The sequence below is a fragment of the Sander lucioperca genome, chromosome 10 (genome assembly GCF_008315115.2).
Source record: "Sander lucioperca isolate FBNREF2018 chromosome 10, SLUC_FBN_1.2, whole genome shotgun sequence".
NCBI lineage: Eukaryota > Metazoa > Chordata > Actinopteri > Perciformes > Percidae > Sander > Sander lucioperca.
This window is the reverse complement of record NC_050182.1, coordinates 6012794-6025293: the sequence shown is the minus strand read 5'-3', so window position 1 is coordinate 6025293 and position 12500 is coordinate 6012794. Positions and strand designations below refer to the sequence as shown.

At 43.4% G+C, this 12500-nt stretch overlaps 1 protein-coding gene and 1 long non-coding RNA gene across 4 annotated transcripts in view; one reads left to right on the top strand and one right to left on the bottom strand.

The window, feature by feature from the left end:
* LOC116062585 overlaps positions 1-636 on the top strand; it is a 1391-nt gene extending 755 nt beyond the window's left edge. The window contains exons 1-2 of the long non-coding RNA XR_004108045.1: positions 1-430; positions 486-636. The exon at positions 1-430 is cut by the window's left edge and continues 755 nt beyond it. This is a non-coding gene — a long non-coding RNA (uncharacterized LOC116062585). The remainder of the gene's footprint in view (positions 431-485) is intronic.
* LOC116062583 (acidic leucine-rich nuclear phosphoprotein 32 family member E-like) overlaps positions 604-12500 on the bottom strand; it is a 39311-nt gene continuing 27414 nt past the window's right edge. Inside the window, exons 1-7 of one of the 3 annotated variants that reach the window (XM_036006461.1) lie at positions 12414-12500; positions 9891-10040; positions 6600-6722; positions 6312-6471; positions 5121-5284; positions 2290-2356; positions 604-865 (exon numbers count right to left, since the gene is read on the bottom strand). The exon at positions 12414-12500 is cut by the window's right edge and continues 183 nt beyond it. In XM_036006461.1, coding sequence (XP_035862354.1) covers positions 786-865; positions 2290-2356; positions 5121-5284; positions 6312-6471; positions 6600-6722; positions 9891-10040; positions 12414-12467 — 798 coding nt within the window. In that variant the 5' untranslated portion in view covers positions 12468-12500 and the 3' untranslated portion in view covers positions 604-785. The remainder of the gene's footprint in view (positions 866-2289; positions 2357-5120; positions 5285-6311; positions 6472-6599; positions 6723-9890; positions 10041-12413) is intronic. The other 2 variants (XM_036006463.1, XM_036006464.1) reach the window with 2 other exon arrangements.

The following is a 12500-nucleotide window of genomic DNA, read 5'->3' as shown; positions in this document are numbered from 1 at the left end:
CCAATCAGAGCTCAGCTCCGTTCAGCCTGAAAGATGTCGGATAAATACCCTCACAAAAAACATTTAAAAACTGTTTATTCGGCATAATTTGTTGCCGTAAAACCGGGCTTTCTACGTTGACAAAAAAAGTCGTAGAAACGCCCGTTTTCTCAGCGATAATGTGCCGTAAAATACAGTTTTCTATGTCAGAAACCTCACAACAACGCTGAGAAAAGTGGCGTTTCTACGACCTTTTTCAACGTAAAAAGAGACGTTTTTATAGCAACTTATAAAAGTGAATAAAACCCCTAAAAGCCGCGTTGGTCTCTCCACATCTCCATCTGAGATTAACTTTTAAAAACTGCTTAAATGCTCTTTATCTTATCGACTTAAAGTCGTTTCTTAGGTTGAAAAAGGTCGTAGAAACGCCACTTATCTCAGCAGCGTTGAGGTTTCCGACGTAGGAATTAGTATTTTACAGAACTTTACAAAAGTGCAGAGAAAAGCCGAGTTTTGGGGGTTTTACGTTTGTGGAAACAAGTTTTTTTTGGTGTAAAATAGAAAAAGTACGGAGTAACTTTCCACCGTGAAGTCTGTGGATCGGGAGAGTTGTGAATGGAGTTCTGAGACTTGAAACAACTTGTGTGTTAGTGATTTGATTGATTGATGTGTGGTCCAATCAGAGCGGAGTTCTGCTCTGTGATCTCATCTGGTTACCAGGGAAACAGCAGCAAGAGCTGGTGAAGCTGCCGTCTGTCAAAGGTCACTGGAGGAAGAGGGGAGGAAGATGGAGGAAGAGGAGGGGACTATTCATCGTCGTCGTCGTCACCGTCGTCCTCTGCGTCTCTCTTCCTCTTCTCTCCCTGAACATCTGCACCGTCCACATCTGGAACCCAAAACCAGTTTCACGTTAAACACTCTTTCAGAATAAAGTCGGAGATTTTCAGAGTAAAGTTCGAGTCAAGTCAAAACATTTGAATATTTGAAGAATACAGATGTTTAGGGATTGGTGGTGTTCACAACATTTTTTCGAGGCAACGATTTTTACATTTATTTTTTTATAGCTCAGGTTGCTATCCCATTTTTAGACTTAGACTTTTATGTAACATAATATCTGACCTTTGTTCACAATGTTCCACACTACATTGTCAAATTTAAAACGTGCATTAACAACATAATGTAACACTAAGAAACACACACACACACACACACACACACACACACACACACACACACAGAGAGACACACACACACACACACAGAGACACACACAGAGAGAGAGACACACACACACACAGAGAGACACACACACACACACACACACACAGAGAGACACACACACACACACACACACAGAGAGACACACACAGAGAGACACGCACACACACACACACACACAGAGAGAGACACACACACACAGAGAGACACACACACACACACACACACACACAGAGAGACACACACACACACACACACAGAGACACACACAGAGAGAGAGACACACACACAGAGAGAGAGACACACACACACACACACAGAGAGACACACACACACACACAGAGACACACACAGAGAGACACACACAGAGAGACACGCACACACACACACAGAGAGACACACACACACACAGAGAGACACACACACACACACAGAGAGACACACACACACAGAGAGAGAGACACGCACACACACACACACACAGAGAGAGAGACACACACACACACACACACACACAGAGAGACACACACACAGAGAGACACACACACACAGAGAGAGACACACACACACAGACAGAGACACACACACACACACAGAGACACACACAGAGAGACACACACAGAGAGACACGCACACACACACACACAGAGAGACACACACACACACACAGAGAGACACACACACACACAGAGAGACACACACACACAGAGAGACACACACACACAGAGAGAGAGACACGCACACACACACACACACAGAGAGAGAGACACACACACACACACACACACACAGAGAGACACACACACAGAGAGACACACACACACAGAGAGAGACACACACACACAGACAGAGACACACACACACACACACATAGAGACACACACACACAAATACACACAGAGACACACACACACAGAGACACACACACTTTAAAAACCTTTTTAACTAATTTCTGCTGTTTCAGCAGCAGAAACGTAACGTCTTAACTAATTAAATTCAGATATTGGGTTGGTAGTCAGTGAGAGTCAAAGTTTTCAAAATGAAACGACTACGTTTGGTTTTTATTTGCTGCAGAAGGTTAAAAACACAAACCTCCATCTTCCTCTTCCTCCTCGTCTTCCTCCTCTTCCTCCACATAGTCTCCATCGTCTTCCTCGTCCTGAGGAGGAACAAACGGTTGTTAATGAGTGAAGAGCGCCGCCCGGTGGCCACACAGCAGAACAACATCTGTATTTCTACACGTCAGACACAAGACAACTCAAAAGGGTTAGAAGGTCTACAGCAGGGGGGGTCAAACTCCGTTTCCCAGAAGGCCACACTGGAAAATAAGAATCACATCAAGGGCCAGACATGTAGATTATTGACATGTGTTTTTTTAAGAGGAAAAGTCAAATATTTTGACTGTGTTATTGCATTTCTCATATGCTGTAGTCTTCTCACTTACATTGGGGGCCTCATAAAGCCCCAAAAAAAGTTCAGCAAAAGATTTCCTCAGCCAGTGACAACTACATTGAGAGAAGTGCCAAAAATGTTGGAAAAAGGCCCAAAAAAAAGCGTCAAAATTGTCTGAAAAAGTGGCAAAACATTGAGTAAACATCATTCCTGTTCTCTACACCCTTCATTGGCTCCCTGTGCGTTTTAGAATAGATTTTAAGATTTTATTGCTTGTTTTCAAGGCCTTAAAACGGTCTGGCCCCGGAGGATTTGTCCGAGATCTTAACCCTGCGGGAGCACAACCGGTCCTTGCGGTCCTCAAATCAGCTGGTTTTAGAAGTCCCGAGGTCTAGGTATAAACGGTGATCTGCACCGAGACTCTGGAACAAGTTACCCCCTGATATTTGGACGACTACAGATGGAGCGCTTTTTAGGTCTAAACTCAAAACTTATGTTTAGAAAGGCTTTTAATACGTAGTAGTGGTGTTTCCTTCTATTTATATGCAACCTCTGCTGACTTTATTGTTTCTATGGGTCATTCTTTTTATTGTATATGTTATATAATGTGTGTTTTAGTCTTGGTTCTGATGTTAAGCACTTTGGATACCTGTTGGTTACTGTAAAGTGCTATATAAATAAATGTTGACTGATTGAAAATGTTGATAAAGTGTAAATGTTTTTAAAACAAAGTGTAAAGCATTGAAAAAAACCCGCATACACCACCATAAGAGGCGTAAAAAATGTAAAAAATAAAATAAAAATCACCAAAAACTTTGGAAAAAGTAACAAAAACTAGGTGGGCCTAAATTTATCGTGAACCTAAATTGAAACGCAGGCCGGATCAAAACCTGCGAGGGGCCGGATTTGGCCCTCGGGCCTCGAGTTTGACACGTGTGGTCTAGAGCGGCGTTTCTTAAATTCTTAAATGGGGGTATGTGTCCCCCTAGTGGTACTCTGGAGGACTGCAGGGGGTCCGTGTCCCCTTAGGGGTACTCTGGAGGACTGCAGGGGGTCCGTGTCCCCCTAGGGGTACTCTGGAGGACTGCAGGGGGTCCGTGTCCCCCTAGGGGTACTCTGGAGGACTGCGGGGGGTACGTGTCCCCCTAGGGGTACTCTGGAGGACTGCGGGGGGTACGTGTCCCCCTAGGGGTACTCTGGAGGACTGCAGGGGGTCCGTGAGATATTTAACTAAATGTTTAATAGTAACAAGGCTGTTGTCCAGAACATTGTTCCTCTTTATGTAGACTTTTTTCCCTACCAAAAATGTGACATTTGTGTCTCCTTCTTTGGACCTAATCTATCCTTCCTTCTACTGTCCTTTTTACAAGTTTCTCGCTTTTTTACATCTACAAGTTACATCTAGGGATGTCCAGATCCGATCACGTGATCAGAAATCGGTGGTTTCAGACTCAGTAATCAGACATTACCTCCCGATCAGGACTGGGATATATATGTATATATATATATTCTCATTATTTTTTAACACATCTATAGTTATGCGGTGGCCCAGAGTTAGACCCTTTTGACTCCACACAGAAACAGCAACGCGTGCGGCATGACATCACTTTGTTGCAGAGACGCTATTGGTTAAATGCCGGCAAAGTAGAACACGGAAGCAGCTTGAAGCAGAAAGCGCGAGTATGTCTGCAGTCTGGAGGGATTATAAAGGTGATGATAACAACGTTGCCGTAGCAAACTGTGAGATATGTAACAGAAGGACTCTGTCTGTTAACAGAGTTGTTGGATGTTAAAATAAGGTGAATTAAATAAAAAATAAGGAACATCCTGAATCTGTTTTTTCGCTCTTCTTTATTCTTTATTTATATATTATAGAAGTATCGGATCGGGACTCGGTATCGGTAGATACTCAAAATCAAATGACTCGGACTCGAGGGCAAACACCTGATCGGGACATCCCTAGTTACGTCACTGTTTTTGAAGTTTTTGGGACTATTTCGACCTATTCTTGCCTTCCTTCCGTCCTTCTTTCTACCATCTTTTTTTTGTCTTTTTTCCAGTTTTGTCTGCTTTTTCTCATCAGCATTTAAAATGTTTTTCAGTCACAAGGCTGTTTAGTAAATCTATCGCTGACAGCGCTGTACTATTCCTCTTTTATAGAGACTTTTTTTTTCTACCGAAAATGATTAGCGCTGGTCAGAGGGTACTTGGCTTAAAGAAACTATTCAAAAGGGGTACATTATTGAAAACAGATTCAGAACCCCTGCTCTGGAGAACAAATATCCTACTAGCACAAAGTACTTCTTTACTGGACCCTCTACACATTTCTTAAAAAAATAAAGTCAATGGAACCAAAAAAAAAAACATTCAAACAGCTTCATGAGAAAAAGATTTTAAAAAAACATCACGTGTTGATGTCTTTTAAGTCGGAAAAAAGACATATTAAAGAAAATGTAGATAAAAAAAAAAAAAAGGGGGGCGTGGCATCATCTCAGGTCCTGATTGGCCGACAGGTCTCCTGTCAGACTCACCTGGATTCCCTCCTTCATCAGGTACGACAGGCCGACCTCTTCTCCCTCCGAGCTGTCAGCGTCTTCATCGTCATCATCGTCGTCGTCATCATCGCCTCGAAGTGGACCGGCTTCATCCTCGTCGTCGTCGTCGTCGTCGTCATCATCATCATCATCCTCGTCGTCTGCAACAGAAGGCCAGTTTGGGTTTTACACATGTTTAGGGATCCAGGATTGGGCTTCTGATTGGGCTGAATATTGGGCTTTTTGACGGAGGGTGGGTTTCTGCTGAACTAACGATTATATTTTAATAGTCGATTAATCTGTTGATTATTTTCTCGATTATTCGATTAGTAGTTTGGTCAATAAAATGTCAGAAAGTGGTGAAAAATGTGGATCAGTTTCCCAAAAAGCCCAAAATAACGTCCTCAAATGTCTTGCTTTGTCCACAACTCAAATATATTCAGTTAACTGTCACAGAGGAGAGAAGAAACTAGAAATTATTCACATTTAAGAAGCTGGAATCAAAGAATTTTTACTTTTTACTTTACTCAAACCGACTAATCGATTATCAAAAGAGTTGGTGATTAATTTAAGAGTTGACAACTAATTGATTAATCGATTCATCTTTGCAGCTCTACTCTACCAGCTGATACCGATTTTAGCCGATTCTGATTTCATGTTTTCTAACCACTTTACAGCATACACACATTTATTTTCTATCTTTTCTTTAATAGAACATGTGTTGAACAGATAATGGATCACTATAAAATAGAACTATATAAATTACTCCTGGTGTGGGACATTCACACACATCTAAAGAGCAATGTTAGAACCATTTCCTTCTTTTCACATCAATATCAACTAAAGAAATGTGATTTAGGTTTTTGGTGTCGTCCCTCCACGCCCTACTTTCTCCTTGCAGGTGTTGCATATTGTAAACTTGTTATCTTCTGCTCACACGCTGAAGAATTCCCAAACAGCTGACATGTTGCAGGTTAATTCACCAGGTTCCTACATGTGGAGAATAGCGCCGACACACGGAGGAGAAGTTGAGAGAAAGGAGAAAGAGAGCGTGCTGTGGTGTCCGTGCTGTGGCGTCCGTGTGTGCGTGCGTCCTTGAGAACTGTAACTGGTATAACTTATGTTGTCAGTTAATTGGAGCGTTGACCAGCATGAAATCGACATATGTCGTGCGAGGGTGCGTCTCACCGTTTTCGGCCTCCGAGTCGGGAATCTCGTTGTCCTCCTGGTCGTATCCGTCCAGAAAGGTGATCTGAGGCAGCAGCTTGAAGACGCTCTCTCTGTAGTCGGCCAGCGTGGACACCTCACAGCTGTACAGGTCCAGACTCTTCAGGTTCTTCAGGCTCGGCTAGCAACGGACACACAACCAGTCAGCGTTTTACAGTAGGTGATGTTGATCTAAGTCAGGTCAGCTAGCTCTCTGTTTTCTGTGTGTGCTGAAAACAGATGGCGTTAGAAGACCCAGAAAGGACTCACCAGCGTCTCGATGCTGCTCAGCTCTTTGATCTTGTTCCCGCTCAGGTTCAGGTGGGTCAGGTTGGGACATTTCTCCGCCAGAGAGTCCAGACCACCTGAGATTGTGTTATCACTCACCTCCAACTGAAACACACACAGAGAGAGAGAGAGAGAGAGAGAGAGAGAGAGAGAGAGAGAGAGAGAGAGAGAGAGAGAGAGAGAGAGAGAGAGAGAGAGAGAGAGAGAGACACACACACACACACACACACACACACACACACACACAATGAGGCTGCGTGAGAAAGATGAACTGGAGTCTCTACACCAACCTTCATCCTGACCTCCGTAGATTTAAGGATACTCTCTGTCTCCATGTGTCAGTGTCTGAGACAGACTCAGATTAGGATAAAATAATAATAAAGGTTGGGTTCTGGTTGGTTGTTAGTTGAGGTCATGGGTCGGTAGGGAATTTATTTTATTTTTTATTTTTTCCCCAGTGGCAGCAAGGGGTAGGTAGGATTTTATTTTTCCTTTACAGTAGTGATGGATACTCTATTTTTTCATAGCATAGCCTACCTGTTACTGCATGTACAGCTGTCACTTAGTAAACTGAAAACATGGTGAGGCGTCATTCACGTGCATATTAGGTAGCCACATCTGTTTAGGTCTCATACATCCACAGGTTTACCGCTCCAGCAGAGAGGATGGCTCGTTAAGACAGCAGCTGACTAGACATGCACCGATTCCAACTTTCTAGGCAGATTCCCATTTCTGATTTTCTTTGAGTTAGACCAGCTGATACCGATTTTAGCTGATTCTGATTTCATTTTTTCTAACCACTTTACAGCTCACACACATTTATTTTCTATCTTTTCTTTAATAGAACATGTGTTGAACAGATAATGGATCACTATAAAATAGAACTATATAAATTACTCCTGGTGGGGGACATTCACACACATCTAAAGAGCAATGTTAGAACCATTTCCTTCTTTTCACATCAATATCAACTAAAGAAATGTGATTTAGGTTTTTGGTGTCGTCCCTCCACGCCCTACTTTCTCCTTGCAGGTGTTGCATATTGTAAACTTGTTATCTTCTGCTCACACGCTGAAGAATTCCCAAACAGCTGACATGTTGCAGGTTAATTCACCAGGTTCCTACATGTGGAGAATAGCGCCGACACACGGAGGAGAAGTTGAGAGAAAGAGAGCGTGCTGTGGCGTCCGTGCTGTGGCGTCCGTGTGTGCGTGCGTCCTTGAGAACTGTAACTGGTATAACTTATGTTGTCAGTTAATTGGAGCGTTGACCAGCATGAAATCACCATAATGTCAGACTGACCTGCTGGTCGCCGGTCGTGGCCGAGCACGTGAAAACCGGCCAATTCTGGTCACCGGCCGGTCTATCGGTGCATCTCTAGTGCTGAGCTTACAAGAGTTTGTCCAAAATTCAAGATCCGTTGCACACTAAGATGAACAGTTAGACTACAAACTGACATCTTCCATTACAGCTTGTTTGTAAAAAGTCGCTATTTGCAGAGTAGAGCCGTGTTTGCACAGCGCGGTGAGCAGACAGATGTGGGTTTCTACAGTTAAAGCCTGTAGAACAGGTGGGTGGTATTGATGAGTATTGACTTCTTAACCATGGAGGGTTGATTGGCTACTTACAGTAACTAGTGTAGCGTTAGGTCATCTGCACCAGCAGCGGTAAATAATGTTTAATCTGTATCCAATCAGTTACATGTGCTGCAGGAAGTAACGCACACACATCGGCTCTGCTGTGTGTGTGTCTGTGTCTCTGTGTGTGTGTCTGTGTGTGTGTCTCTGTGTGTGTGTGTGTGTGTGTGTGTGTGTGTCTGTCTGTGTGTGTGTGATTCTCTGTGTGTGTGTGCGTCTCTGTGTCTGCGTGTCTTTCTGTGTGTGTGTGTCTCTGTGTGTGTGTGTGTGTCTGTGTGTCTGTCTCTGTGTGTGTCTGTGTGTGTGTGTGTCTGCGTGTCTTTCTGTGTGTGTGTGTCTCTGTGTGTGTGTGTGTGTCTGTGTGTCTGTCTCTGTGTGTGTCTGTGTGTGTGTGTGTGTGTCTCTGTGTGTGTGTGTGTGTGTGTGTGTCTGTCTCTCTGTGTCTGTGTCTCTGTGTGTGTGTGTGTGTGTGTCTGTGTGTGTGTGTGTGTGTGTGTGTGTGTGTGTGTGTGTCTCTGTGTGTGTGTGTGTGTGTGTGTGTCTGTCTCTCTGTGTCTGTGTCTCTGTGTGTGTGTGTGTGTGTGTCTGTGTGTGTGTGTGTGTGTGTGTGTGTGTGTGTGTGTGTGTGTGTGTGTAGTGGTTTTGGATCTGCACCTGGTCTAATGTGGTCTCTACACGCTGTGAATCAGAAGCTGTAACTTTCCCTTAAATTTCCCGTTAACTGCCGAATCAGATGCCAACTTCAGCATCGTCTACTGTCGACCTATTCTCGCCTTCCTTCCTTCTTTCTACCATCTTTTCCCAACTTTTTGTCTCCTTTTTCCATCATCATCTAATCATTTTCCAGGTCCAAGGCTGTAGTTTAGTAAATCTATCGCTGACATCGCTGTCTTCTTCCTCTTTATAGAGACTTATTTTTCCTACCAAATATTATTTGCGCTGGTTAGGCTTAAAAACACTGTTTAAAAGTAGGGTTGGGTATGGTTTGTTTTTTAAGAAAGTAAAAAAAAAAAAAAAGAAGGGTACTAAACGACATTTAAGAACAACTTGTTTATTACTACGGCCATATGGTCAAAATTAAATGATTTAATAGTAATGTAATAACTATAACTTATAATAAACAATAACTTTTTTCACCAGTAAATTGCTGTTGAATGACAAAAACAACCACCAGATGGGAAAAGGGTATTTTACAATAACTTTGAATGCACCGCGAGGCTGTAGGTTACCAGTTTCAGTGAACGCACCGTCTGTGTTTCTCAGAAGTCGTCATCTGCTGCTGCAGAGCAGACTGTTGAAATACAGTCAGACTTTACACTGTTTAACGTTAGCTGTCAGCATTTAACCTGTTTAATCCAGCTGCTAGCTAAAGCTAGGCTAACGTTACCTGCTGTTGAGTGGAGTGGAAAGTCAGGCACCGAAATAAGGCACCCAAATTTTCCTTCTTATTCGGTCTCGTTACTACCGTTTAGGTCGGAACCGGTGCCCTAATGGCACCGCGTTTCGGTACTCAACCCTATTCAAAAGGGGGGGGGGGAACATTATTGAAAAAAAGCTTGAGAACCATTGGTTTAGACTTCAGAGAATGTGTGGACTAGCAGTGATGCATTGTGGGAACAGGAAGCGTTTGGCTGACCTTGCGTAGTTTGGGCAGCGAGGGCAGTTTGGAGAGCGACGTGAGGCCGATGTTCACCATGCTGAGGATCTCCAGGTCTGTGTACTCGTCTGTCAGACCTTCCACTTCTCCGTCACTGGAGCGACAGTTATCCACCACCAGCTCCACCACCTCAACAACAACAACAACATCAAGTCAGGGGGGTAGTTACTGCATGAAGGGGTTAGTGTTCCCCAAAGACTGCTGTCACAGAGGAGAAGAAACTAGAACATATTCATATTTACCAAGCTGACGTCACACAAGTTCACCTGATAACTTTGATAAAAATATACAGGTTGAAGATCACAGAAAACACACACACACACAGAAAACACACACACACACACACACACACAGAGAGAGAGACACACACACAGAGAGAGACACACAGAGAGAGAGACACACACACACACACACACACACACACACACAGACAGAGAGAGACACACACACACACAGAGAGAGACACACACACACACAGAGAGAGAGAGAGAGAGAGAGACAGAGAGAGAGAGAGAGAGAGAGAGAGAGAGAGAGAGAGAGACACACACACACGAAAGCAAAAATTAGTTGTGAATAGCTTGTATTTAACTAAAGGTAAATTCTCATTTATGGTTACGTTTTACCAGACTCTATTCAGAAAATTACACTTTTTAGAATGCTCTTATCTTAACCATTGACGTTACGCCCCTTATTTCTTCAGAAAAACGCGCCACACACACACCGTTGCGTACAACACTGTTAGGATCTTTACCACAGTGAATTACACCCCCAACCAAAACACAGCAGAGTGGGCGGGAAGAGCTACAGCGCCAGTCCTACAAGTTTAGCTTCTGGTTGGATGAAGGACTGCTGCTGGATGAAGTGTGAGCCGAAGTGACCAGCAGCTCCTAAACAACCGTGAAAAACATTTAAATCGTGCTGGGGCAGAAATCACTTTGGTCTACAAAGACGTAAATGTAAAACTTGCTGATATCAGAATGGAGTCTGGTTTGACGCGCCATTAGATAACAAGCCTCGTGGATAACAAACGAACGTAATTTAACTATGACGGTTAAAATGGCAGCCAGCTCAGTCGCGCGGTGAACCAGGACGGTTTAAACAAATGTAACAGAAACCAAAGAACCAAACGGGCGGGGGGGTTGGTTTATTTACACCGAGATTTAGCGCCCAGGCCCCCGACAACTCATCCCAAACCACCGGTCTGTTGTTGAGGACTGGTTGAGGCTACAGATGGGATACAGCTAACGTTACGGCGACATTCGGAAACGCTTAACGTGAAAAAGCTTAACGTGGTTTAAAGTACCTAAACAACGATCAATCATCACCAAATTTCTCTCTCATATTGCTCCTCATAACCACTGAAAACTGTCAAAATATCGAACCCAAAGTCCAATTATTATGGACGTTATGTGACATTAAGCGTCACCACAGTTAAGCAGTTACTGCCTGTGTGTGTGTGTGTGTGATGGGATACATCTAACGTTACAGCGACGACAGTTAAGCAGTTACTGTAAGTTTTAGGGACCAAAAGGACTCGTTAAGTTCCGGAAAAGATCGTACTTTGTATTAAAACACTCCCGAAGAACGAACACGCGTTTCCTGGGTTAAAGTATTACATTATTATTATTAATATTAGCCTAGATTTTGCCTAATTTCCGGCCGTTTAACGTTTCTGTTAAAGAGTTAGATCCTTTTTTTAACACATAAAAACATTCGTGGAATTGCATTCGCTAAACCCACCAGACTCCATGTAAATAATCAGTAATTTTAGCATCGTAAAATACACTACACTCAAAGTGGACAGAAACTAAAGTTAAACTATGAAAAGTCGTTTTGGGTCGTCTTTCCACTTTTCCCAACCATCACAACTCTAGTTTTAGTTGAAATAAAACACAGCTTACCGATTTACATGTGAAAATATGCTGGCTCTATTCACGCTAAAAGTATTGTTTTTTTTTTTTTTTTTTTTTTTTTTAAATGGAGTCTGGTGGGTTTTAGCGCTACCAAAAAAGATCGTGGTTTGTTTAATTAACTCTCCCGAGGAACGAAAACGCGTTTCCTGGCTTAAAGTAGTAAAATATTATTATTATTATTATTATTATTAGCCTAGATTTTGCGTAATTTCCGGCCATAGCTGTATCCCTTCTAGCCACAACCGCTCGCGCTCCTCGGGTTAGCCGTTAGCTCGTGTGCTAGCTGCTGGAGGGAGTCAAGGCTCCGGGGAGCCCCCTCCGCCCCCTCCCCCCCCCACACACACACACACACACACACACACACACGAGCGGGGGCAGAGAGAGAGGCTGCCCGCGGTGGGTTGCTCCGGGAACAGCCGGGGACATTTCTTCCATGTTTGAAGCCGCGGTGAAGAAGTTGCTTTCTGGGTCAAAATGTCGGAAGAAAATTCGACGTCCGTTCCCCGCTGAATGTTCCCAGCATCGTCATTTATCCTCCGCCGGGGTCCTTGTGTTAAATAATATAAATTCAACTGTTGTAGTAACTCACCTCCGCGGGGTTCCTGCTCCTTAGCTCCAAACTGACCCTCTTTTTCATGTCCATTTTGGAGCTGAACACAAACACTAATGGAACAAA